This window comes from Bufo gargarizans, chromosome 6, assembly GCF_014858855.1.
Source record: "Bufo gargarizans isolate SCDJY-AF-19 chromosome 6, ASM1485885v1, whole genome shotgun sequence".
NCBI classification, from domain to species: domain Eukaryota; kingdom Metazoa; phylum Chordata; class Amphibia; order Anura; family Bufonidae; genus Bufo; species Bufo gargarizans.
This window is the reverse complement of record NC_058085.1, coordinates 29,821,647-29,848,951: the sequence shown is the minus strand read 5'-3', so window position 1 is coordinate 29,848,951 and position 27,305 is coordinate 29,821,647. Positions and strand designations below refer to the sequence as shown.

General features: G+C 45.0%; 1 protein-coding gene across 2 annotated transcripts; it reads right to left on the bottom strand.

Moving 5' to 3' along the window:
* LOC122942512 (zinc finger protein 501-like) lies at positions 1-26,946 on the bottom strand. 2 transcript variants are annotated; one of them, XM_044300177.1, is made up of 7 exons: positions 26,814-26,946; positions 17,255-17,398; positions 16,967-17,125; positions 16,761-16,884; positions 16,616-16,677; positions 15,788-15,890; positions 1-1,456 (listed from the first exon to the last, which is right to left on the bottom strand). In XM_044300177.1, exons 2-7 carry the CDS (start codon positions 17,324-17,326, stop codon positions 285-287), a joined length of 1,692 nt encoding a protein of 563 aa, XP_044156112.1. In that variant the 5' UTR covers positions 17,327-17,398; positions 26,814-26,946; the 3' UTR covers positions 1-284. The 2 variants fall into 2 exon arrangements, with proteins under 2 accessions (XP_044156112.1, XP_044156113.1); XM_044300178.1 differs by lacking the exons at positions 16,967-17,125; positions 17,255-17,398; positions 26,814-26,946 and adding an exon at positions 17,184-17,187.
* Positions 26,947-27,305: the final 359 nt, after the last annotated feature.

Genomic DNA, 27,305 nt, shown 5'->3' with positions numbered 1-27,305 from the left:
CCCGATGACGCGTTCCGGCAAACCAATCACTGTAATGCCAGTAGCCAACATGGCTACGGCATTACAGTGAATGGAAATACTTACCTGCACGTTTATTGGCTGCGTAGCAGGCAACAAATGCACGAGGAGGAGAATCGAGCATCGCGCTTGAGCACCCGTGGTATTCGGCAGAACACCGCGATGTGCCAAGCATTGTGATGCTCGAGTAAAATTAGTGTTTGGCCGAGCATGCTCGCCCAACACTAGTGACCACCATAAAAAACACATAGGAGGTCACTAACTGGCTAAACAAGAAGATGGCTTCTCTCATGTTTAACAAGAACCGATTTCTGTTTAAAACATTTCCCACATTCTGAACATGAAAATGGCTTCTCCCCTGTGTGAATTTTCTGATGTCTATTAAGAGCTGATTTGTTGGGAAAACATTTACCACATTCTGAACATGAAAATGGCTTCTCCCCTGTGTGAATTCTCTGATGTTTAAATAGAGATGATTTATGGATAAAACATTTCTCACATTCTGAACATGAAAATGGCTTATCCCCTGTGTGATTTTTCTGATGTTTAAATAAAGATGTTTTACGGGTAAAACATTTCTCACATTTTGAACATGAAAATGGCATCTCTCCCGTGTGAATTCTCTGATGTGTATCAAGAGCTGATTTCTGATGAAAACATTTTTCACATTCTGAACATGAAAATGGCTTCTCCCCTGTGTGACGTCTCTGATGTGTGACAAGTTCTGATTTACATCTGAAACATTTTCTACATTCTAAACATGAAAACGGCTTCTCCCCTGTGTGAGTTTTCTGATGTAGAACAAAAGAAGATTTACTGTAAAAGCATTTTCCACATTCTGAACATGAAAATGGCTTCTCCCCTGTGTGACGTCTCTGATGTGTGACAAGTTCTGATTTACATCTGAAACATTTTCTACATTCTAAACATGAAAATGGCTTCTCCCCTGTGTGAGTTTTCAGATGTGTGCCAAGTTCTGATTTACATCTAAAACATTTCCCACATTCTGAACATGAAAATGGCTTCTCCCCTGTGTGAATTCTCTGATGTTTAAATAGAGATATTTTCTGGGTAAAACATTTCCCACATTCTGAACATGAAAACGGCTTCTCCCCTGTGTGAATTCTCTGATGTTTAAATAGAGATGATTTACGGGTAAAACATTTCTCACATTCTGAACATGAAAATAGCTTCCCTCTTACGTGAGCTGTTTGATGTTTAACACCTCTTTTACAACTTTTATTCTGTGTTACAGTCTGTGATGAATTAGAAGATCGGACCTGTTTAAAAGGATCAAATGATATTTTTTTTCTATGATTGGATGAAGGTATATCTTGGATGTTGGAATGCTCTCCTTTTGTATCTTGTGTGATACCACGATCATCTACTTCAAAATCTAAAGATACCAGATGTTTCTCTGAGATCCCAGTGCAGTCATCTGCCAACAATAAAACACATTATTGATGAATAATTTACCATAAAATTCTATTGAAATTTTATAAAATTTCTGTATAAAAAAAAATAATCCACAGAAAGTACAAGGCATGGCGCAAAAATTCAAGTATCAATTGACTAAAACAGTGATGGCCAAACAGATCACAATCTAATAGTAGACCGAGGGGCATAAGTAGAAATGGTCGGCCCCCACCTTGAGAAACTTCCGTGCAACCGCCACCCAATTAGTCATTTAAAAGTTATATAAATAAAACATTTTCTAGCGCTGAGCAAGAGGTGCTGAATGCCCCCTTAGTTCCCCACACAATAGTTATCTCCCCTCAGTGTCCCTTTCACAGTGGAATTTCCCCTTCGTGCCCTTTTCACAGTACTGATGATCAAAAAGTGTCCACACTCAGTAGATTGTCCCCTTCATGTCTCAGAACAGTAGTTATGCCCCCATACAATAATGCTGCCCCTTAGTGGCCCAACACATTGTGCCCCCCCCCCCCCCGCAGTAGTGCTGTCCCTTAGTGCCCCCCTTTATATCAGTGAAGCTCCTGTACTATGAATAAAATTAAAAAGTAATACCGAGCACATCATGTTCCTAGCAGCAGACATGATGTTATCTCTCCTGCTTAGCTGAGCAGAGCGCACAGGCCGGGGGATTATCTCTGCTCTGTGCGCTCTTCCACTCCCAGCAGGTGCAATGACATCACCGTATCACACCTGATGCTGGGGAGAGTGCAGGCCGGGGAATGAGACCTGGGCTATAATGGATGACAGTAAAGGAGTTGGACTTGGAGAGAGGAAGGTGAGTAGAAGGGCCACTATAAAGCACAGTAAGCTGTCACTGACTATTGGGGAGATTCTCAACATGATTTTTTTCCTTGAGATATAATTATTGATAATATGCAGAAATAGTCACTTGGGTCAGGAGATCTTGGGGTCTTTATTGACCGTCAGGTAGGAAATATCTGGTGTTGTGTTGGTAGCACAGGTCGTTCAGCATCAACAGAGGAACAACTGCCTCTGTGCGCGCAAGTGGATAAGGCCAATGTCTACTAGAGTACCCTTTTTAAATGGCCGTTAAACGAGTGCACTCCTGTCTAATGGCCATTAAAACAGTCCCATTGATTTAAATGGGGCCCATCTGGCAGTGAAAACAGACAAAATACGACATGTCCTATTTTTCACAACTACTACTCACTGTAAATAGCCATGTGAATAGCTTCATTGACGTCAATTCATTTTAAAAATGGTTGTCCTCAGCCTGCAGCTCTTTCCAATTACACAAATCACATATAGTGCCAAAGAATAATCAATTGATACGAACATTATAATCATCACTGCAGCTAGGACACTGTGCACACCGAGGCCTTTCCAAATCTCAGTCCTGTCACTCTCAAATAAACAATCTGCATGTCGCACACCATAAAGTCATCCTTTTTTTCATGGATTTATGCAATTCTGTGCCAAGATGTGAATGAGGGTGATTGTCACACACAATGTCTGCCAGGAAAATGATCGTAGGGAGTCAGGGAGAGTCAGAAATCAATCAAGGTTTTTGCCAGGGAGAGTGAAGGGAAAGACTAGGGATTCCAAAGAAGAAAGTGTGTGTGTGTGTGTGTTGTGTAGAATAGGGAGAAGTAATGCAGCTGCGAGAAGACCTGTGGATGACTGTGCCTGCTATCAGAAGTCCGCAGTGGTGCGTTTCTGTGAATTCTATTTACACAGTAAATGTAAATTTTTTTTACTACTTCTTCAATTTCATTAGACCAGCATATAGGTGATCAGCACCGATACACAGGCCAGCACACAAAAGTATCTGGGGGTGATAAGGAATTTAGGCCCAAATTCAATTCCCTATTTCACACATTATTAAAACATTTTTGGGGGATTTGGGGTTGTTGATTATATTCAAAGTAGCAGCATATTTACGTTTTTACTACACCAATACACAGGGTAGTGCACAATGTTAGAATGTGGGTGGTAGCAGCACCAACTATCCAGCCAGAAGTTGTGGTTGTAGTATTGGTAGACCGCAGTATAATTGAGGAGAAAGAGGATGAGATTGTGGATTGGATGGCTCCTCTCAGTCGCAGCAGGAGGACATGGAGGTTACTTCAGAGCCTGACACCGTGCCATAGAGCTAGAGGTCACACTGTTCCTCCAGCTTCTCCTTGCAGCCCCAAAGAGGCTTTCAGTGAAGTCCTCCCTGTCCATGCCTAGATGGGCGGCTTCTTTTTTCCGAAGAAGTTGCAAGAAACCCCCACCATGTTCTATGGCAGACAGTCAAAAGAGTCTCCCTGTTGACGACTTGTATGAGAGCAGTCAGTGTTTGTACTGTCCTAAGGAGGAGGCCGCAGACCCCAGGCATAGCCATGTGAGTGGTGGTACAAGTGGCCCCAGTAGCCACGGTATTGATGTTGAGGGCAGCGACAGTGGCCGTCAAGGCAGAGCAAGGGAAGGATGGCAGAGAACCCACCATGATATTCCAAAGTCTGATAGAAGTGAAAAGGAGGGTGAGGACTCTGAGGACGATTGTGTGCTGGACAGAACCTGGAAACATGATCCAGGTGCTGAGAAGGTGGCAACATCAGAGGAGAAGTGGTCACGTACCTCCTAAAGAACAGCCATGTCCATGTCTGCTTCGTATTCTGGCGATGACGCTGAAGCTGTGGATGGGTTAGGCCCAAAACTTGCCAGAGATTAGCCCAGCTCAGCTGCTTCTACCTCTGCTGTGTGAGTATCCCGTCTGGCAGTTTTTTTCATGCTGCCGGAAGACAAAAGCACAGCCTTGTGCAAGAGCAAAATATGATGTGAGCAGGCAAACCCAAACATAGGCACCACAGCTTTATCAAACCGCATGATGCGGTATCACCGCATCCCGTGGGCAAACAGATGTGGAAGCAAGCCACTGCAGCAGAAGTTCCCTCCTTCTCCCGATCCCCTTTGTGCCAGCCAGGCCGCATCCACAAGCAGTATTCCATCTTTCACATCTTCATCATGCCTTTCTCCTTCTCTAGCTTAGACTCCTCCTCCTCCGCTCCATCGTCAGCATTCAATTACAGAATGCATGGTTAGGAAACCGCTCTATGCACCCAGCAATCCTATGATGAGCATGCTTAATTCCCACCTGGCCAAGTTGCTGGTAGTCCTGTTGCTTCCATACCATTTAGTCGAGTCTGCTGCCTTTAGGGAGCTAATGGCGAGTGCTCAGCATTGCTGGAAGATTCCAAACCTGCATTATTTCTCCAAAAAAGCCATCCTTGTTAGTACTCTCAAGTGGCGGACAACATGGGCCACTCCCTACGATTCTTGCTGTGCTGCAATGTTCACACCATGGTACAGTCTCTGTCCATAAGAGCAGTCCCTCTTATGGGCAGGGACTCTACATGTGTTTCATGGCACACTGGGCCGATGTTTTTTCTGGCAGCAGTGAGGCAGTACCCCCGCAACAAGGCTAGGTCCTTCTGACCTCCCCCCCATGATTGTGTTGGCCTCATACACCAGGCATTTAGCTGCTGCTGCCGCCTCCTCTTCCTCAGTGGACACGTTTCCGTCCCCAACAGCAGCTGGGTGTAAGGGCGCTTGCCCTGCTGCCCCTCCTTCCTATCACATGGATCAGGTCAAATATTGCCACGCCGTGTTGAAGCCGATTGCCCTGGGCAAGTACATCAAGTAGCAAACATCCCACTGGCTGCCACCCTGAGGACTCCAACTGGACAAGGTGGTCAGCAAAAATGGGAGCGTGATTGTGGCCTCCTGGAACCTGGGTGAAATAACACATGCTACCTGCATGGCGGACGCCAACCTAGTGGTGCAGCACTTTGAAATAAGTACAGTGGCTAGCGCATGGTGCTGGCTAAGTCCAGGAGACTGTCTCAGCACTTCAGTCACTCTTACATAGTGAGCAACGCTTTTCTGGACCTGCAGCGACAGAAAGGCTGAGCCAGAAAGAAGCATTTCCTCAGGCACTCTGGCCAGAATGCCCAACTATATGCTCTCTTGCTTATGCAGTGACGGGTGTATCGTTGACATCAAGCAGTCTGATGATTACTGGATAACCATGCTTTTAGACCCACTATACCAAGGCAAAATGGGGGAATGTTTTCCTCTGGCAGAAAGAAAATTATGTTACTACAAGAAAAACACTTTCTTCCTTGTGATGACACCACCTGCCGCACTGAATACCCTGCACTGGAGGCTGATCAACACAGTACACATATCAAACTGGGCCAGTTCCAGCCACTGTCCGAATCTTCCTCTGAGAGGTCCATGGAGTCAGGGGACAGGCTATGTGGAGAAAAAAGGGCAAAGTCCAGGTACGACTGAACCTCCAGCTTATGCCTCATGACAGTCGAAACACTAACTGTTCTCACACAACTCAAGAGGAAAACTATATTCAGAGTCTTCCATTGCACTCAGGGAGTTCTTGGTTCTTAGGGGGGGGGGGGGGAGTTCCACTAGGAGGAGGCAGTGAAGACAGTTATGGTGCAAAGAAAAAGCTTCAGTGGGGTGGCATGGAGGTGGAACAACAAAAATGTGCTGAACTCTGGTTCAAAGGCTCAGTATCAGACTAAGGGTCCATTCACACCGGGCAGAGATTTCGTGCGGGTGCCGATGCGTGAGTTGACGCATTTGCACCCGCACTGAATCCTGACCCATTCATTTTCTATGGGGACGGAATGGATGCGGACAGCACAGTGTGCCGCATTTGTGGATCTTCGGGTCCGCAGCTCCGCTAAAAGATAGAACATGTCCTATTCTTGTCCACAGCTGCGGACAAGAACAGGCATTTTTATAGGGGTGCCGGGCGGGTGTGTTGCGGATCCGCAACACACCACGGACGTGTGAATGGAGCCTAAGAGTTAACAGCATCATCCTGCTGTGACCGAGATGATGAGTGAGCCATCCAGTGCACAATGTTATCCTCCTCAATAATACTCTGCTACCTACTGGAAGAGAGGGAGATCTGTGGCCTGCTACTACTAATACTGACGACTTAAACAGCTACAGCCACCCACATTCTCACTTGTGGATGATGTAGCACAGGTCTTTCATTTTCCATTACTCGCCCACTGCCACTCTTGTTTACAAGACATTGTATTTTTAAAGAGGACCTGTCACCTCTCCAGACTTGGCTTTTGGAGTAACTACTTACACATGTTACCCCTATTCTCCCTATACAAATTCATCAACTCCGTAGTTAATTTCCCTTTTTAAGGATTAACCTGCAATGATTTATACTGCATAATACTGTAACTGCACTTTATATGCTGTGATATACTCTGCTCATTTACACTGAATTTGTACAGTAAAGAGACTTTTTGGACTTTCTAGCTAATAATGAGAAGCTACTATAAGGGTTGAAGAAAAGCTTTTTGGAGGGAAAAATGCCACCAAAACCCAGACAGACTGACCCTTTAAATGGCAGATGCTGCTATGTTATTATGTCTGAAAACCTGTTTTTGACGGAAAAACTGTTGAGTCATTGCCCCTGAGAATCATTGAAGCTCTAAAGCAACTCTATGAGAGACAGGAGTTGTAACTTTGTATCTGTTTGTGCTGAGTTTCTCTATTCCACCCCCTTTACTAGAAGGTTCTCGTTAATCTAAAAACAGTATATAAGAAAAGCAGTCAAAGCCCGTAATGTCTGCAGTTAGGAATCAGCGCTTAGAAGAGCCTCACACTAGACTGCATGAGAGACCTCAGTGTGAATTGTGTTCTAGTCGTAGTAATGACTGTGATGTTTGGGTCTGGGGTAAAGACATTTCTGATGGAAGATCCTCAGGTTTTGATCTGCAGTCACAGATTGGTGACAGTAGAGCTGATGCAGTAGTATTATAGGAAGTAACAGAGCCAAGTGTCGTCACTAGGAGCTCAGTCAAAATACATCTGGTCAAAAGGACAAGAGCATGTTCAGAAACGTGGCCAAGGATCAAAGACAGAAAATAGATTCCTGATATGCAATTCAAAAGACAAGGCAGGAGTGTGGTCAGGATGAGAATCAAATACAGTAGTCACTAGCAATACATAGGAAGAAGGAAAGGAATTTAGCTCCATTACCAGGCAGTACATGCCAGGATGATTCCTCCTTTTATATCTACCTATTTGCAATCCAGAATTTGCTCAAGGTTTATAATCTGCTGTGGATTCAAGGGCGGAGGCAAAATGTGACATGATTTTTATAAAAAGAAACTTGAGAGAGTGCAGAAGGGACATGGAATTTCCAATTTGATGAGTGTAATGCCGGGAATGACAAGCTGTAAGGTTATCATAACAGAGGAAGTAGTAGGAGTGGAGAAGATCTGCAGATGATGAAATTGTCCAGCACCCGGGTTCAGTCTGTGGTATGTGGGAGGGACATAGAAGCCAGGTTAAAATAAAGTGGTTTTAAATACATTCTTTCCACTTTTTATCATTTGCAATTCATTAAAGGGCTTCTCCAAGATAGGTCATCAATATTAGGTCAGTGCAGGGTCAGAGTCCCTGCACCCCGCCAATCAGCTGTCTTAGGAAGCATCAGGGTTCGCCAGAGCTCCAGTGCACGCCGTGGCCTCCTCACAGATTATCAAGCACAGCGCCGTGGATTAAATAGTGGATGTACTTGGCATTGCAGCTAAGACCCATTCAACTGATTCAGACTAAGCTGCGCCCATATGACCGATCACCTGTAACACTATCACATTTTCATCCATATTAAATTAGAATTTTAACTGAATCTGTGAAAATAATGCTGAGAAAAAGAAAGACAGATGCAGCATACGGGTAGGCTACCCGACACTGCTAGATTTGAATGTGTAGTTCCCTTTAAGCCAGTCAGGCCGGTTACTGGCAATCCTTATCACAGCCAGCAGAGGGAGCCCCCAGTTCAGTATAAATAGGCTAGGGCCTAGTTCAGGAAGGGAGAAGTTTCCAGACTCAGTGCAGGGAGGGTTTCCTCCTGAGTCCATATGCATAGAAGACAGAAGGGCATAGCTAAACAGCCTGAAGACACAGAATACCACAGAGGCCGATCAGATAAAGCAAGAGGTACTCAAGATAACAGAGGAGGTACTAGATAAGGACAGCTTCAAGGGTACGCCAGATAAAGGGCCTTAGACCTTGGAGAGAAAGTGACATGTAGCAGGACCAGTCAGGAATAGTGTGAAAAGCCGCCTGTACTGCATCCCCTGTAATCAACACTCTGTATAATGCCTTGCTAAGACCGGCCATACTGTACTCCCAAGAACCAGCTGTATTCACTGATATTCAGTAAAAGTTCCAGTTTTTGTTGGCTATCCTATGCTTGCTTCATTCTTTTACAATACCATACACGGCGTGTCACCGTTTAATTGACACTGGCGTCACGAACTGTTAAATACCTGCCTGTTCCAGTATTTGCCCCAATTGAAGACGACAGTGGATCCCAGGTTAGTGGTCAATCTGCACTACAAAGCCCAGCATACACTACTGACCCCCTGGGACACTGCATCGCTCTTTTTGGCGTCACGAACAGGATCCGCATACTTCTACAGTGCAGAGAAGTGTGAACTGTGTGCTTTAACTATTTCACCACCGTATGGCAAAGACTGTAACCCTTTATTTCCAAGCCGGTGGATTAAAATTGTGCCTAGGAGGAATCAGAGGCGCTGTACTGTGTTGCGCTACCCCCAGAGGGAAAATCGTATTTGTGGACTGTGATTTATTGGACTTTGCAACACCCTGCTTGCTGTCAGGGAATCGTGATCAAGATGGCCACCGGCCGCCTGGAGTAAAGTTTCCCGCGCTGCTGAGGACCTCCGTGGGCGGATCCCTTCAAAGACACAGAGAATCCCGCCCCTCTTCATCATCGCACCGCCGCGGCCCTGCTTTTCCTGCGTCAGCAACGTCACCGCGTACACAGGACGTCCGGAGTCTCACGAGATTTGGCCTGCGCGAACCCGGCGATTCCGGTAAGAACTTGTATCCGGAGGGAAGGGGATTGTTCCGGCCCCTTTAGTCACCAGCGGCCACCTCGTAATAAGTTAACATGTCAGATCCGGGAGTTGCCGAGCGGCCGGACCCGGGAGAGCTTGCGGCTCCTAATCATCCTATAGCCCCCAGCATGATGCCCTTTACCATGCCTTACTATTTTGGGGCCCCATGGTTTCCCCGCTATAACGGAGAGGCCCATACCCTAAGAGACTTTAAAGAAAAGTTGCTGGCCTTATTCAAACTGTACCCCATAAATGCCGATCAGCAAATGGAAATCTTGCTAGCGCAACTTGAGGGGGCTGCCCGCAGAGAGGTATTATCCTGGCCTGCTGCTGAAAGGAGTACTCTAGAGCAGATATTCACCCGCCTCAGGGCCACTTTTGAAACGAGGACTGCCTCAGAGATAAAGATGCACTTCTTTGGCAAGAAACAGAAGTCCGGTGAGTCCCTCCGTGACTATGCCCTATCACTTCAGGAGGCTTTGGGGGCTGTAATCCAGATAGATCCCAAGGAAGCTGATAACCAGGATCAGACCCTGAGGGAACAATTTATTACTGGAGTGGCTAGTGAGCAAATAAGGACCCAATTAAAGATGCTGTCCGCCCAACACCCCAACAGTACCTTTCTGGACTTTAAAGAACTGGCTATAAAAATTCTGGGGTCAGCAGTATCTACAGAGTTGAGCACCCCACCTGAGTTATCAGCCTGCAGGTCAAAACCGTTTATCATTAACCGAGCTGAGGCCGGTCAAGCTGTTCAAGCTACAGCTACCGATACTATTGCCATGCTGACAGAGCAAGTAAATCACCTCACTAAAAGCCTAGAGAGAGTGTGCAGAAAAATGGAGGAATGGGAAAAACCTATGATGTCAGAAGAGGAGTTCCTGTCACCCTCTAAGCCGTTCTCACCTCCATACCAAGAGACTCACCCCAGGGATCCTGGGAGGCGCAATAGGGGTCGCCAGCGGCCCGTGTGTACATACTGCAAAAAGATGGGACACACAGAATCCACTTGCTGGCAGTTAAACGGGCAACCCCTGAGGCTGAGGACCACCCCTCGGGAGGTAGAACACTAGGTCCAAAAGATCCAAATTGGATGCCACGGTATGTAGGATCCCATCCTAAAATCAATGTGGAGATTAACGGGGTCCCCTTTGAAGCCCTATTAGATACTGGGTCTCAGGTCACTACTATTCAGCTGCCCGCCTTTGAAAGATTCTGGGACACCAATCAATTGACCCAGCCGCCTGAATCCTGGGTAGAGATTATCGCCAGCAATGGCAAACCGGTAAAGATCCATGGATACTGGGAACCCACCCTGCAGGTGGGAGAAGTCACCTTGCCTCAACAGGGGGTGATAGTAGTACAGGCCGGCGACAGAGGAGGACATCCTGTCATTCTAGGCACCAATGTCTTCAAAAACTGTTATGCTGAAATACTTGCCGTATTACATCAGACTCTGCCCACCGCTTCCTCTGCGTCCAAGAGGGTGATTCAAAAGACTATCACTGTGTTAAGTGCCCAGCAGAGGTTTGCTAACGGGAAAGGAGAAATTTGTACTGCCAAGATTCGTGATAATAGGCCTGTGACTTTGCCTCCTAATTCCCAAACTCTCTTATGGTGTCGTGCTGTCCTGGGAGTCCAAGGCCAAGATTATCCAGCCCTGGTGGAGCCAATCCAGATGGAGAACTACCCTTATGTGAGAGCTGCCAAGTGCCTGGTGAACGTCTCCCAAGGTAAAGTACCTGTCCGTCTGATTAACCTGAGTGATCATCCTGTGGCGCTTACTAAGCATTACCCTGTTGCCCAGCTTTCTCAGGTGTTCTTCCAAGACATCATCCGTCTTCCAGTGACAGAAAAGCCGCCAGCTGCAGTCAGCGGATGTCCGCCGGTGCCCCAGTCACAAGTACCCTGGTGGGAAGAGCTACATGTCGGGGACGAGACTACCCCCCAACATCAACAAGAAGGGATACTACGGCTTGTCAAAGAGCACCACCAGGCCTTCAGTAAACATGCTGCTGATTATGGAGAGGTTAGTGCCATACAACACACCATACCTACTGGCTCTCATCCTCCTATCAAGGAGAGATACCGACCCTTACCGCCTACTTCTTATCAGACTGTAAAAGAAATGATCCAAGAGATGAAAGACTCTAATGTAATCCGGGACAGTCGTAGCCCGTGGGCGGCACCCCTGGTCCTTGTAAAGAAGAAGGATGGTGGTATCCGTTTCTGCGTGGACTATAGAAAAATTAACCAAATAACCCACAAAGACGCATACCCACTGCCCCGCATTGAAGAGTCACTAACTGCTCTGGGCTCCGCTGCCTATTTCTCCACATTGGACTTGACCAGTGGCTACTGGCAAGTACCCATGGCCCCGGCAGATAGGGAAAAGACTGCTTTCACCACTCCCATGGGCCTGTTCGAATTCAATTGTATGCCGTTCGGGTTATGTAATGCCCCAGGAACTTTCCAGAGACTAATGGAGCGGTGTTTGGGTCACAAAAACTTCGAAACAGTGCTGCTGTATCTAGATGACGTCATTGTGTACTCAAAAACATATGAAGACCACCTGAAACACTTAGCAGAGGTCTTTGAAATCCTTGTCAAATATGGCCTGAAGGTAAAGCCATCTAAATGCCACTTGCTCAAACCTGCGGTAAAATACCTGGGGCATGTGGTAAGCGGAGAGGGCGTACAACCTGACCCTGATAAGTTAGCGGCTGTCCGTAACTGGCCGGTGCCCACTACCGTCAAAGAGGTGAGGGGTTTCCTTGGTTTTGCCGGCTACTATAGACGTTTCATCCCCCATTTTGCTCAAATAGCCGATCCTCTCCAGGAACTCTTGAGGGGGCAGCCCAAGAAAAGTCCTAGAACTCCAGTGCTCATTGAGTGGAATGAAGAGAGAGAGATAGCGTTCCAGTTGTTAAAAAAGAAACTGACCGAGCCTCCCGTGTTAGGTTATCCCGACTACAGCAAGCCCTTCCATCTGTATACTGATGCTAGCAAGCGAGGCCTGGGGGCTGTGTTAGCCCAGATTCAAGAGGGAAAAGAAAGAGTGATAGCTTATGCAAGCCGCTCCCTGAAAGGAGCTGAGAAAAATGACCAGAATTATAGTTCCTTCAAACTAGAATTCCTGGCATTAGTGTGGGCAGTGACGGAAAAATTCAAAGATTATCTAGCCGCTACCCCATTCATTGCATTCACTGATAATAACCCTCTGGCACATCTAAATACAGCTAAATTGGGGGCTCTGGAGCAAAGATGGGCCTCTCGTCTCGCCAACTATGATTTCTCTGTAAAATATCGCGCTGGACGTACTAACGACAATGCTGATGCTTTATCCAGACTTCCCACAGAGACAGCTCCTGATGATGTGCGAGATGCTTGGGAAGATGTAGAAATGCCGGCCTTCTACCATAAATTTGCTCAACAGGATCAGGCTCGGGCTACCAGTAACAGAGCTGCAGTTCCTTCACCCTCCAGTAGGCCGGAACTCAAAGAAGAAAGGTGGGTGAAACTACAGTCTGAAAGTAGAGTGATGGGTGAATTGTTGGACTTCATTACCAGTGGCAGAACCCCTGAGAGGATTCGGCGTAAGAGTACAGATCCTGAGCTCATCAAACTGTGGAGACAGCGCCATCAACTCTTCATACAAAAGGGCCTGTTGCTACGGAGAAGCCTAGACCCAGTGTCCAACGAAAGAGTGCATCAAATTCTCATACCCCGACGAGATGCAGGTATGGTGTTGGAGATGTACCACAATCAATCCGGTCACTTCGGGGTCCAAAAGACTGAGGCAAATATCCGCCAGCGGTTTTACTGGGTGGGCATGAGAGAAGACATGGAGAAGTGGTGTCGGGAGTGCGTAGCCTGTGCCTTGAAACGAGGTGAACACCATGATCAGAGGGCACCACTGAGACCCATTGTAAGTACTCGTCCTCTTGAACTTGTCGCCATCGACCATGTGAAACTGGAGCCTAGTCGCTCAGGGTATGTGTACGCTATGACTATTATTGACCATTTCACTAAGTTTGTTGTAGCGGTGCCTGTGAGAGACCAGACGGCCAAGACTACAGCCGAACTGTTCTGGAAACACTTCCTCCTGCCCTACGGTTGTCAAGAAAAGATCCTCACCGATCAAGGTCCTGCTTTTGAGTCCCATCTGTTCCATGAACTGTGCCGCCTGCACAACTGTAAGAAGATCCGGACGACGGCCTACCATCCGCAAGGTAATGGATTATGTGAAAAAATGAATCAGACCTTGATAGAGATGCTGAGGACCGTGCCTCCTGAAACCAGGGGAGATTGGCCTAATCTGTTGCCACAGCTCATGTTCACATACAATCATACCATACACTGTTCCACCGGGTATACCCCCTTTTATTTGATGTTTGGGCGCCAAGGATTATTGCCTGCTGACCACTCCTTGGGTGTACTCGTACCTGATTGCATCAACCCATTCCCTAATACCGACTGGGTTGCTGAACACCAAAGGCGATTGAATACAGCCCAAGCTATTGTTCAGGAACGTATGGACTATGCTAGAGACCGGCAGCAGAGAGACTATGACCAAGCAGCCCATGCAGAACCCCTGAAGATAGGGGCTGTGGTATGGTTAAAAAATAACCGCCGTACCAGTAAACTGGACAGTAAATGGGAGCAAAGTCCTTATGTTGTCACTGCAATCCCAAATGTTGGAACTCACACTTATGAGATCACCCGGGAGGGCAGGGGATCCCAAATTGTACACCGAAACCGGTTAAAGCTCTGCCTGACACCAGAACCCAGTGCCGAGAGTTCTATATCTGAACCCCCTGTGTCAGAGTCATCAACACAGCCCGAGGATCCTATGCAGGCTGTCCGTAATCTAAGGTATGACGCTGATCCCATGCATTGGCTTCTGACACCATGGTTGAACTTGTTGGTGCCCGCTCCGGCACCTACTGTACCTTTACTTCCAGAAGAGCCGGTTCAAGATGCCCCGGATCCAGTTCCCCCTCCAGTGGATCCTGTTGTTCCTGTTGTTCCCGTTGTTCCTGACCAAGGTCTCACGGATGGAGATCCTCCTGTTGCTACTCCCTCTTCTACCTCGGTGCTAAGGGAAGAGGAAACCCCTGTGTTGAGAAGGTCCACCCGGATGACCAGGGGACGTCCGCCAGTCCATTTAAGAGACTTTGACTATGCTGGTGGTGTCTCCTCCCGAACAGTTACTATCGGAAATAGCCTGCTTGATGTTTGTGCGCAAGAATGGACTCCTCCACGTGAGCCCTTGCCTGTTCTACACCCACGGGGAAACCCTGTGTAGTTCCTTATTATACTTCAGTCAAGAAAAATAGACTAACCTGGTTCACCTTAAGTCCGCTGTGCCAGGTCAGCGGCTGCGCCCAAGAAGAAAGAAGACGCCCCTTTTCCTTGCGTCATTTATTGCAAATGTTATATTTTTGTGTGAAATTGTTGTTTATTATATTTATAATGTAATGTTTAAATTATGCATCAGCTTATGTTGGTTCAGGCATGTGTGTGAGTACGAGGCCTTACTCACGTCAAAGTCTGGGGGTGTGCAGCATACGGGTAGGCTACCCGACACTGCTAGATTTGAATGTGTAGTTCCCTTTAAGCCAGTCAGGCCGGTTACTGGCAATCCTTATCACAGCCAGCAGAGGGAGCCCCCAGTTCAGTATAAATAGGCTAGGGCCTAGTTCAGGAAGGGAGAAGTTTCCAGACTCAGTGCAGGGAGGGTTTCCTCCTGAGTCCATATGCATAGAAGTCAGAAGGGCCTAGCTAAACAGCCTGAAGACACAGAATACCACAGAGGCCGATCAGATAAAGCAAGAGGTACTCAAGATAACAGAGGAGGTACTAGATAAGGACAGCTTCAAGGGTACGCCAGATAAAGGGCCTTAGACCTTGGAGAGAAAGTGACATGTAGCAGGACCAGTCAGGAATAGTGTGAAAAGCCGCCTGTACTGCATCCCCTGTAATCAACACTCTGTATAATGCCTTGCTAAGACCGGCCATACTGTACTCCCAAGAACCAGCTGTATTCACTGATATTCAGTAAAAGTTCCAGTTTTTGTTGGCTATCCTATGCTTGCTTCATTCTTTTACAATACCATACACGGCGTGTCACCGTTTAATTGACACTGGCGTCACGAACTGTTAAATACCTGCCTGTTCCAGTATTTGCCCCAATTGAAGACGACAGTGGATCCCAGGTTAGTGGTCAATCTGCACTACAAAGCCCAGCATACACTACTGACCCCCTGGGACACTGCACAGAACCTAAAAATGAACCATAAAATAGTTGTATCCAGTGAAGAAGTACAATCTGGGGGTCTTTTCTGCTTTATTTTGTGGTTACTACTCACCTGGGTGGTTATCTGTAGGAAGGTCCTCTATGCTCTGCTCATCGCCCCTCACATATGTCTCTGTAGGATTAATGTTGTTCAGATCTTCACCCGGATTCACAAGCTGTGAAAGAAAAATTGTAGAAGTCATCAGACGGTTGGAGAAGTCGTGTAGAAGGTTTTATATGACCAGAGAAGATCAGTAATTAGAATGTTGCCCAAAAATGACCAGAGAACAGGACTTATCTGACCCAAATATCTGCAGGTCTCCTGTATGGGGGGGTTACCCTTATATTTCACACTTGACATTAAATTGTATATATAATATTACATTGTTTGTGTAAGTGTTGCCCTTGCTGGATGCCCTGTGGGTACCCTGCATATCACAGTTTATAGTATAAGGGACTCCTTTTTTAGTGAATTGTGCTACTATGTTTAAAATTCCCAGGCAGGGCAGGTTATAGGAAGGTAGTAGCCTCTTAGATATCTATAGATACATTGTAAGACAGGCAAAAGCTGAAAATTTGGGTACAACTCAATTATGGTTGACAACTTTTAGTATCACATGGTGTAAGCTGAGGACTGCTCCAAAAATTGTAGTCTAACCCTTGTGCAACTACAAAAGGTCTGCAGCAGTTCACAGAGGAGGTCAACTTAAAAGTCTCCATAGGCAGAAAATTGTGAGAAGAACCAGAAAGCTATGATCAGTTGTAATCCTTCCATCTCCACCTTATTCATTATGTAACATAAAACATATAATAATGGTGGATAAAACAACATTGGACACGAGATCTACAAAGTCTTCTACAGGTTATAGGGAACATTTTATGAGACTTTATCTCCATCTACCTGATCATCCTGTGGAAGAAGAGGACTGGGACATCTCTCCGGTGTTCTTATCTCTTCCTTAACTGTAGGAAACACATCCAGTAACTGATTTCATTCCTTACATACAGATAATGAGAGGATGTGTGTATTTAGTCAGGTCTATTACCTTGGTATGTGAGGGGCTGGTGATCCACCATCATGATATTCTTGTACAGATCTTTGTGTTCTTCTAAATACTCCCACTCTTCCATGGAGAAATAGACGGTGACATCCTGACACCTTATAGGAACCTGACAACACAATGATACAGTCATCACCTAGATTCCTGCATAGCCTTCCTGTATAATGTCCCAGCATTCCCAGCAGTGTCACCTCTCCAGTCAGCAGCTCAATCATCTTGGTGGTGAGTTCCAGGATCTTCTCTCTATTTATTTCCTCATGTATCAGGGTTGGGCTTAGGGTTCTTCCCCATCCTTCAGACACAGGGGCCTGACAGCTCTCACTAGAGGTCTTCTTCACTACTGTGTAGTCCTGGTTATGGAAAAACACAGTAATAAATATCACTCCATACATCTCCAGCATCCCTCACCTCTCCAGTCATGTCCATCTGTTAGCAACATAGATAAGATGATGCAATGTGACATCATCAGAATATCTCACCTCTCCACTAAACTGGAAGAGGATCTCTAGGGTGAGATTTATTATACTCTCCGCCATTTTATTCCTGTCCATTCTTGTCAGGTAAATCCGTAGAAGTATCTTATATAGAAGATATCCACTGAGCGGATCCTATATTGTAGGAACCTGAATGGAATGAAGATGAGACAATGTAAAATCATAAAGAATCTGATGTAAGATACAATTACTGGAGATAACAGGTGGAGACATTGAAGGAGATAATAAAGTGCAGATGTTGTGTTCTGAGTTTAATAGCTTAGTCAAGGCCATTCCATGTGTGTAAGCAAAGCAATTTCATGGTATGTCACACCTTCCTACAGCGAATGAAAGATGTCAACAGTAATGCCAGAATGAACAGCACGCAACCACTATAGACCATCCTAAGCGTTAATAATCAGGTGATATATATACCGCCATCAGAGTTCCAACCAATGTTGTCCCTGCAGTGATGTAAACAGACTGAGGGAGACCACAGGAGCCTCAGTGCTGGAGCAGTGGAGGATTCTACAGGTTCTATGTTATCCGGGTAATTGTAAAACGCTGCAGAATATGTTGACAATACATAAATAATATTACATTATTATTACTATCTAGACAGACATTGGGTTGGCAGATTTTGTTTTTGACAGCTCCTCATGACTAGAGATGAGGGAATCAAAGTTCATGAAGTGGCATTCGATCTGAATTTCTCTAAAAATCCTGGTAACGAATCACATTTTTCCTAAAATGGCTGCTGCACATTTTACAAAGTGAAAGTGAGAATGAGGAAGCACCCACAATGCAATGCAGACAGCCACTCAGCAGCCAGCCAGCCCCTGGGAGGTCACAGTCCTATAAATAGCCTCCTCATGCCCGGTCTCTGCCATTTTACAGTGAACTTAGTGCAGGGAGAGACATGACAGGCGCTAGGGACAGTGCAGTCTGGCATGCTGCACGGGTGAAGAAGCCACGTTCTTCGGGCTTAAGAAAAAAAAAAAGCCACAGATAACCCGAAAAGGGTTAGCCTCAACCGGTAGTTGCGGAGTTGGTGTGAAATAGCGGCCGGATCCTACACACTTTAGAGTGACTTCACACTTCAGTTATTTCTATCATTTTTTGCGAGCCAGCCAGTAGTGTAGCCTACTCGGAGATAAGGTGTAATGGAAAGATCTGCACCTGTTCTGTGTTTTTGACCCAAACCTGTTTTGATACTGCACATTTTAGGGTCTTCAAATTCTTTTACACTTAATTTGATGCGTCAATCAGTAGTTGCGGAGTTAGTGCGAAATTGTGGCCTGACACTGTTGCTCCTTTACCCTTGCAGTTAATGTTACGGTACAGTGTGTCTGACAGACAGGTGAGGAGGAGAGATCCGCTGCTTCCTCAGGTAGGCAGGCAAGTAGCGACGATGATAGTCGCGTGGAAGCTGGTGTTGCAAATGGTCAGACACGTAACTGACCAAATAAGTAAAGTGTTCAGTGATTCTAAGAGCGACGCCTGTCATCTGCGCGTCATACTCACTCCCTATGCATTTTTATGCAATGGACAGTGTTCTACACCACTATACAGGCTCTCCGCAGCCAGGAATAGCTGTTTTTTAACGCAATTCGGATAAATTCGGATTCAGAATCAAATTTTGGGGGGAAATTTGGCGAACTGCCAGAATCGAATTTTTTAGATATTCGCTCATCTCTACTCACGACCACACAGATGTTGCAGTTGAATAGATTTATTTTTAACAAGCTGCATGACGAAATACAGTGGTCCTTAACCCTTAGGATACCAGAGGTTTTTTCATTTTTACGTTTTCATTATTTCTTCCCTGAGCCATAACTTTTTTATTTTTCTGTTCACATAGCTGTATGGGGATTATTTTTTGGGGAAACGCTGTACTTTCTAATGCCATCATTTAATATGGCATAAAATGTATTGGGAAGCAGAATAAAAATTCCAAATGGGTTGGAATTGAAAAAAAACGCAATTACGCCACCGATTTATGGGTTTTGTTCCTATTTGTGTAAAAACTGACCTGTGCCCTTCATTCTCTGGGTCAGCACAATTACAACGATACCACATATGTATAGGGTTTTATGTCTAATAAGTGTAAAAATGAATGTAGACTTTGAGAAAAAAAATGTCTGACCCCCCCCCCATAAGTTTTTCATAGTTATATCTACTGAACTGTGTGGGGACTCATTTTTGGTGGAATAATCTGTAGTTTTGATTATTATTACCATTTTGGAGTGTGTGTGACTTTTTGATCACATTTTATTACAATTTTTTTGGGTAAAAGAAGCGATTTTTAGTTTTTTTATGTTTTTATTTTAATATTCTACGGTAAGGGGGTGATTAATAATGTAATAAAATATTTTTTTTATAAATGTTTAACATTTTATTAAACTTTTTTATGATTTTGAAGCTCGGATTTGAGCCAACAAAATCAATTTTTAAAAAAAATTCTGAACAATCATGGATTTTTTAGAACCATTAATTGTTCTGAATTGCAAATTTTTTATGTTGCCCTGCCACCTGCTGGCGAAAACAAGAATTGCAGTTTCAATACCCTGGGTCTCTTCAGCAAGACCCAGCACATTGAAACCAATTACCGGCATCCTCATTGGCCACAGAGGATGCCGGTAAGAAGCCTGGAAGCACAAGGTTCCGGGTTTTTCACCCTTTAAATGCTGTGATTTCACTTGATCACTGCATCTAAAAGCTTTAATGACCGCGACCGGCCCGCTGCACGCTCGAGCGGGTGCCATGTTTGCCCATCACTGCAGCGCCGTACATGTATGGCGCTCGAAGCAAAGGGGTTAAAGAGTTTCTCTGTCACAGGGACATAGATATAGGGGAAGCTTCTGCTTTGGGGCCCAAATTCAGAAGGGGCCCACTCAGGAGGAAGATGAAAAGATTTTATTGTCAGGGTCCCCTCAACTGCCAACATACAGAGGGTGATACCCCACATCTTATAGATTTCAGTTCAGCCCATATTCAGTTAACCCTTTAAAAACACTAGTTACTTATTGAAATCAGTGACAGTGTCCGTCTGTCCACTTTGCCTGTTCTTGTGCCCAAAACCTGTTTGGGGTGAATTCACCTGCATATGGTGCGGGCCCATTCCTCTGTATGTCACCAGTGTGACATCAGTGCTCGAATTAATTTCACACTTTAAATCACACTTTTCTGCCCATTTTCTGCCTGTCATTTGTATTTTAATGCCGCTTTCACCTGATTTTACCTTCGTTCACTTTGCACCTTTTTTTTACTGGTAATAATGCAGTGTCCTGAAACATACTGCTTAATATTGTTATTGTGTTTCATATAAAATTTGCTTTTGCCCGAGTTCCCATAAAGTTGCACAGGGAGGAGGAGGTTCTAACAAACCTCCCAGGGCTGACTCCCCCCTGCTCTCTGAGCGAAGAGGAGAAGAAGGAGCAGAGTGTGATGTCTGAGTAAAAGCTGCACCTCAGCAGCCATTTTGGAGAGTTATCTAAACTCCAGAGTTAGTTCCATGTACCAGCCCATAGAAGGGAAAGATTACAGAAGATCCAGGCAACCCAGAGAGGGAGGGACAGTATTGGCAAAGGAAGGTAATTGTCATTTATCAGGCTTTAGCCTCCTCTGCATCTGGTGGAGAGATTCTAAGCTACTGGCTGCCCACCATAACCAAAGACTTAAAGGCCACCTGTCAGGAGATAGTATTCCTAGAGAGGATACAGAAGTGTATGACTACACAGTACAGCAGAGATAGCACATCCCTCCAGCCTGGAGGAACAAGGGATTGATTGTTTTAGAAAACTACCCCTTATGCAACTTTTGGGAACTAACCTGAACCATTGTAGAAGCTGCCTTGCTGTAAATGACTTTTGCGCACATTGATGACCGTTGGATCAGCTTCAGTAAAGTACTGGGAGTTTGTTAAGAGAACTGGTCTCCTTATTGTGTGAACTTATCACCTATTTGCACCCAAGGGTGCTGGCGTCACGAACACCAGGGACACAGCCTCCCCTGCACCTTAAAAACACCACCGAGGGCACCTCAACCACCATCTGGCGGAAGTCACTGGACAATAGAGTGTGCCCTGAAGGAACTGGTGCTGCCCTTCCATTCACTGCACGCCGGCCGAGAGAGCTCTACAGAACTGGGAGTAAACTGCTACATCCATCGGTCCAACATAACTCACACATATTGCCCCTGTGGCCTGGTCTCTGCAATAAGGTTTCCTCAAAGGTCATTAAAAAAATACAAAAAATACAAAAGATGTGAATAAGAAACTGACGAAAAAGAAGCCAACTTCAGCCTACTGTCCTGTATCTGCTTCGTAATCCTTATGGCGGGGGGGTGATCCTCTTCTTGTAGTGAGAATCATTTTTATCCAGTTGTATTTTTAGTGACTTTATTCAGTTAGAATTTTATAGGTTTTGGGCGTTAGATTTATTCACCTCTCTATTGTGTTTATGGATATCAGAAAGAAGTCAGTGGAATTCTATCTTTATAGTAACTTTTTATGTTTTACCCTGCTTCAGCCCCTGTCTCTGAGATCTCCTGGATATGTCTTCTATATAACGCCCCCTGCTCCAGTCCTCGTCTCTGAGATCTCCTGGATATGTCTTCTATATAACGCCCCCTGCTCCAGTCCACGTCTCTGAGATCTCCTGGATATATCTTCTATATAACACCCCCTGCTCCAGTCCACGTCTCTGAGATCTCCTGGATATGTCTTCTATATAACGCCCCCTGCTCCAGTCCACGTCTCTGAGATCTCCTGGATATGTCTTCTATATAACGCCCCCTGCTCCAGTCCACGTCTCTGAGATCTCCTGGATATGTCTTCTATATAACGCCCCCTTCTCCAGTCCACGTCTCTGAGATCTCCTGGTATGTCTTCTATATAACGCCCCCTTCTCCAGTCCACGTCTCTGAGATCTCCTGGTATGTCTTCTATATAACGCCCACTCCTCCAGTCCACGTCTCTGAGATCTCCTGGATATGTCTTCTATATAACGCCCCCTCCTCCAGTCCACTTGTCTGACATCTCCTGGATATATCTTCTATATAACACCCCCTCCTCCAGTCCACATCTCTGAGATCTCCTGGATATGTCTTCTATGTAACGCCCCCTCCTCCAGTCCACGTCTCTGAGGTCTCCTGGATATGTCTTCTATATAACTCCCCCTGCTCCAGTCCACGTCTCTGAGATCTCCTGGATATGTCTTCTATATAACTCCCCCTGCTCCAGTCCACGTCTCTGAGATCTCCTGGATATGTCTTCTATATAACGCTCCCTCCCCCAGTCCACGTCTCTGAGATCTCCTGGATATGACTTCTATGTAACGCCCCCTGCTCCTGGCCAGTGTCACTTTATGTGGTGATAACTTTAAAACGCTTTTACTTATCCAGGCCATTTTAGAAGTTTAGATGCAAATCTTGAAAATTTTCAAAAACCCACTTTTTAGGGACCAGTTCAGGTCTGAAGTCACTTTGTGAGGCTTACATAATAGAAACTACCCAAAAGCGACCCCATCCTAGAAACGACACCCCTCAAGGTATTCAAAACTGATTTTACAAGCATCATTAACCCTTTAGGTGTTCGACAAATGTTGACTGCAAAAGGAGATGAAATTTCAGAATTTAAATTTTTTGCCAAATTTTACATTTTAATCCATTTTGTCCACTAACAAAGCAAGGGTTAACAGCCAAACAAAACTCTATATTTATTGCCCCTACTCTGCGGTTTACAGAAACACCTGATATGTGGTCATACACCACTGTACGGCCCCACGTCAGGAGCGCCGTATGGTTTTTGGAAGGCAGATTTTGCTGAACTGGTTTATTTACACCATGTCCCATTTGAAGCCCCCCTGATGCACCCCTAGAGTAGAAACTCCCTAAAAGTGACCCCATCTAAGAAACTACACCCCTCAAGGTATTCAAAACTGATTTTACAAGCTTTATTAACCCTTTAGGTGTTTCATAAGATTTCATGGAAAATGAAGATAAAATTTCAGAATTTCACTTTTTGGGAAGTTTTTCCATTTTAATATTTTTTTTTCCAGTAACAAAGCAAGGGTTAACAGACAAACAAAATGCTATACTTATTGCCCTGATTCTGTAGTTTGCAGAAACGCCCCATATGTGGTCATAAACTACTGTACAGGCACACAGCAGGGCGTAGAGGGAAAGGAGCACCGTGTGGTTTTTGGAAGGCAGATTTAGCTGGACTGGTTTATTTACACCATGTCCCATTTGATGCACCCCTGATGCACCCCTAGAGTAGAAACTCCAAAAAAGTGACCCCATTTTGGAAACTACGGGATAAGGTGGCAGTTTTTTGGGTACTATTTTAGGGTACATATGATTTTTTGTTGCTCTATATTACACTTTTTGTAAAGCAAAGTAACAAAAATTAGAAATTCTGAAATTTCATCTCCATTTGCCATTAACTCTTAAGGAAACCCTTAAAGGGTTAACAAAGTTTGTAAAAATCAGTTTTGAATACCTTGAGGGGTGTAGTTTCTTAGATGGGGTCACTTTTTGGAGTTTCCACTCTAGGGGTGCATCAGGGGCGCTTCAAATGGGACATGGTGTCAGAAAACAAGTTCCTTTCCTTCTGCGCGCTGCCGTGTGCCAATAGTTACAACTTTCATCTGAAAGATTAGATCATGTGCTATTTTTATAGAGCAGGTTGTTACGGACGCAGGGATACCTAATATGTTAACTTTTTTAAATTTATTTAAGTTTTACACAATAATATCATTTTTGAAACAAAAAAAATCCTTAGTTTTTTTTTTTTTTTTTGGGCGATTGTCTTAGTTTGGGTCTCATTTTTTGCAGGATGTGATGACTGTTTTAATGGTATGATTTTGGGGTGCGTATATCTTTTTGATCGCTTGCTATTACACTTTTTGTGATGTAAGGTGACAAAATTATGGCTTTTTTGACACAATTTTTTATTTTTACGTTGTTCACCTGAGGGGTTAGATCATGTTATATTTTTATAGAGCAGGTTCTTACGGACACGGCAATACCTAAAATGTATACCTTTTTTTTTATTTATTAACTTGTTTTAGTGTCTCCATAGTCTGAAAGCCATAGTTTTTTTTATTTTTTGGGCAATTGTTTTATGTAGGGTATCAGTTTGTGCGTAATGAGATGACGGTTAGATTGGCACCAATGTGGGGGGGCATACGCCTTTTTGATCGCTTGGTGTTGCACTTTTAGTGACGTAAGGTGACAAAACAAATGTTTTTTTTAGCACAGTTTTTATTTCATTTTTTTGACAGTGTTCACCTGAGGGGTTAGGTCATATGATATTTTTATAGAGCCGGTCGTCACGGACGTGGTGATACCTAATATGTATATTTTCTTAATTTTTTTTTAAGTTTTACACAATAATATTTTTGAAACAAAACATGTTTTAGTGTCTCCATAGTCTGAAAGTCATAGTTTTTTCAGTTTTTAGGCAATTGTCTCAGGTTGGGTACCATTTTTGCGGGATGAGATGACGGTTTGATTGGCACTATTTTGGGTTGCGTACAACTTTTTGATCGCTTGCTATTACACTTTTTTGTGATGTAAGGTGACAAAAAAATTGCTTTTTGGACACAGTTTTTTTTTATTTTTTTTACAGTGTTCACCTCGGGGTTTAGGTCATGTGGTATTTTTATAGAGCAGGGTCTTCAGGACGTGATGATACCTAATATGTCTACTTTTTTAAAATTAATTTTTACGTTTTTTTGAAACAAAAAAAATCATGTTTTTGTCTGAGAGCCATCGTTTTTTTTATTTTCTGGGCCATTGTCTCATGTAGGGGCTCATTTTTTGCGGGATGAGGTGACCGTTTGATTGGTACTAATTTGGCGTACATACGACTTTTTTGATCACTTTTAATACCTTTATTGGGAAGTAAGGTGGGCAAAATTTCAATTTCATCATATTTTTTTTTATGGCGTTCACCGTGCGGGGAATGTAACATGACAGTTTTATAAATCAGGTAGTTTCGGACACGGTGATATATAACATGTGTAGGGAATTATATTTTTTAAATTTTTTATCAGGGATAAATGTGTTTTTTTATTTTTACTTTTTTAACATTTTTTTTACCCAGACCCACATGGTTCTTGAAGCTCCAGTGGGTCTGATGTCAGTATAATACAGTACAGTACACTATATAGGGTACTGCACTGTATTTCACTTACACTTTGTCTGAACAGATCTCTGCCTTTAGCGTAGATTTGTTCAGCACCATGGACAGCAGGATGCCTGAGAAGGCGTCCTGTTGCCATGGGAACCTTTCCCATCTAACACAACTGAGCAGACGGGGAAGGGGAGGAGCGGGGCTCCCTCCATCTGTGACTCCATCCTGTCCGGGGGCTGCAAAGGCACAGCTCCCTCCATTTTAACCCCTTCCATCATACAGTGGTCCCTATGGACCACTGCATGGAAGGGGTTAAAACGGCTGACATCTGCAAAGATGTCAGCCGTTTAAATCAGAGTGTCAGCAATGAGCTGACACTCCGATTTAACCGCTCGGTCATCCTCAGAATAAGATCTTCTGCCCGCTCCCACACTGCCATCCGCCTCACGCCCACCTCCCGCAATCCTCCCTCCCGCTACGCCCGCAGGCACACAAACACAGAGGGCTGCATGGGGGGGGGGGTTAACTTCTAAATACAGGCACTTTGAGGTTTCTAATCCCTGTGGTCACGGACCGCAGGGATCAGAAACTTGCATAAGCGCTACAAACCGCAGGTCTGAATTGACCTGCGGTTTGTAGCGATCGGCAATTGTCACAGGGTGCCTGCTGAATGATTTTAGCAGGCACCCCGTTCTGATCACTGCCGGCCGTGCGGCAGTGATCAGAACTACACAGGACGTACGGGTATGCCCTGTGTCCTTAAAGGGTTAAGCTGGTGTCTGCCCCAGAAGCTGCGTCTTTACCTCCTGCTTCATGTTCTCTGGAGTTTGTAGATGAGGCTGAGTTCACACTTCAGTTATTTGATCAGTTATTTCCATCAGTTATTGTGAGCTAAAACCTGGTGCGGGTGAAAACACAGAACAAGTGCAGATCTTCCCATTACACCGGATCTCTGAGTCGCTTCACTGCTGGTCTGGGCTCAGTAACTGAAGGAAATAACTGAAGTGTGAACTTGGCCTTAAAGGGAACCTGTCACCGGGATTTTGTGCAAAGAGATGAGGACATGGGCCGCTAGCACATCTGCAATATCCAGTCCCCATAGCTCTGTGTGCTTCTATTGTGTAAATAAACCGATTTCATACATATGCAAATTAACCTGATGAGTCCTGTCCCTGACTCATCTCACATACAGGACTCATCTCAGGTTAATTTGCAGATGTATCAAATCGGTTTATTTACACAATGAAAGCACACAGAGCTATGGGGACTGGGTATTGCGGATGTGCTAGCGGCCATCTAGCAGCCCATGTCCTCAGCTCTATACCCAAAATCCTGGTGACTGGTTCCCTTTAAGGGCGGATGGAGCTGTGTATCTCTGTGGCTGTGGAGCCTTATATGTGTGGATGTGATGAGTGTTCCACTTACCTGGGGGCGGGCGTGTCCTCCTCTGACAACCCTTCACTATGGAGCCTCCTGGGCTGTAATTTCTACCACCACGTGCAGGAGTCGGGCTCCAGGCTGTGCTGCAGGAGAAGGTACAGGACCTGTGTGATGTCATAACCATGTGATCGTGTGTGGGAGGAGTCAGGCTGTGCTGCAGGAGAAGGTACAGGACCTGTGATGATGTCATGACCATGTGATCATGTGTGGGAGGAGTCATACTCCAGGTTGTGTTCCAAGAGGAAGTAAAGGACCTCTGGTGATGTCATGACCATGTGATCGTGTGGGAGAAGTCAGGCATCAGGCTGTGCTGCAGGAGAAGGTACAGGACCTGTGATGATGTCATATGCATGTGACCGTGTGTAGGAGGAGTCATGCAGATCACATGACCAGTATTATATGCTCCCTGTACACAGGTCTCTGTACTGCTTGTTATTCCACTCTGTATGTAGCAGAGCTGTAGACCTGTAACGTTTA

What these genes read in the sequence shown, in the direction of transcription:
- LOC122942512 (XM_044300177.1), bottom strand. Translation starts at nt 17,326, where the DNA reads ATGGACAGGAATAAAATGGCGGAGAGTATAATAAATCTCACCCTAGAG. An exon ending in TCTTCCAGTTTAGTGGAGAG is followed by an intron (nt 17,126 to 17,254) that starts GTGAGATATTCT and finishes TTCCATAACCAG; the next exon opens with GACTACACAGTAGTGAAGAA. An exon ending in TCCTACAGATAACCACCCAG is followed by an intron (nt 1,457 to 15,787) that starts GTGAGTAGTAAC and finishes TATTGTTGGCAG; the next exon opens with ATGACTGCACTGGGATCTCA.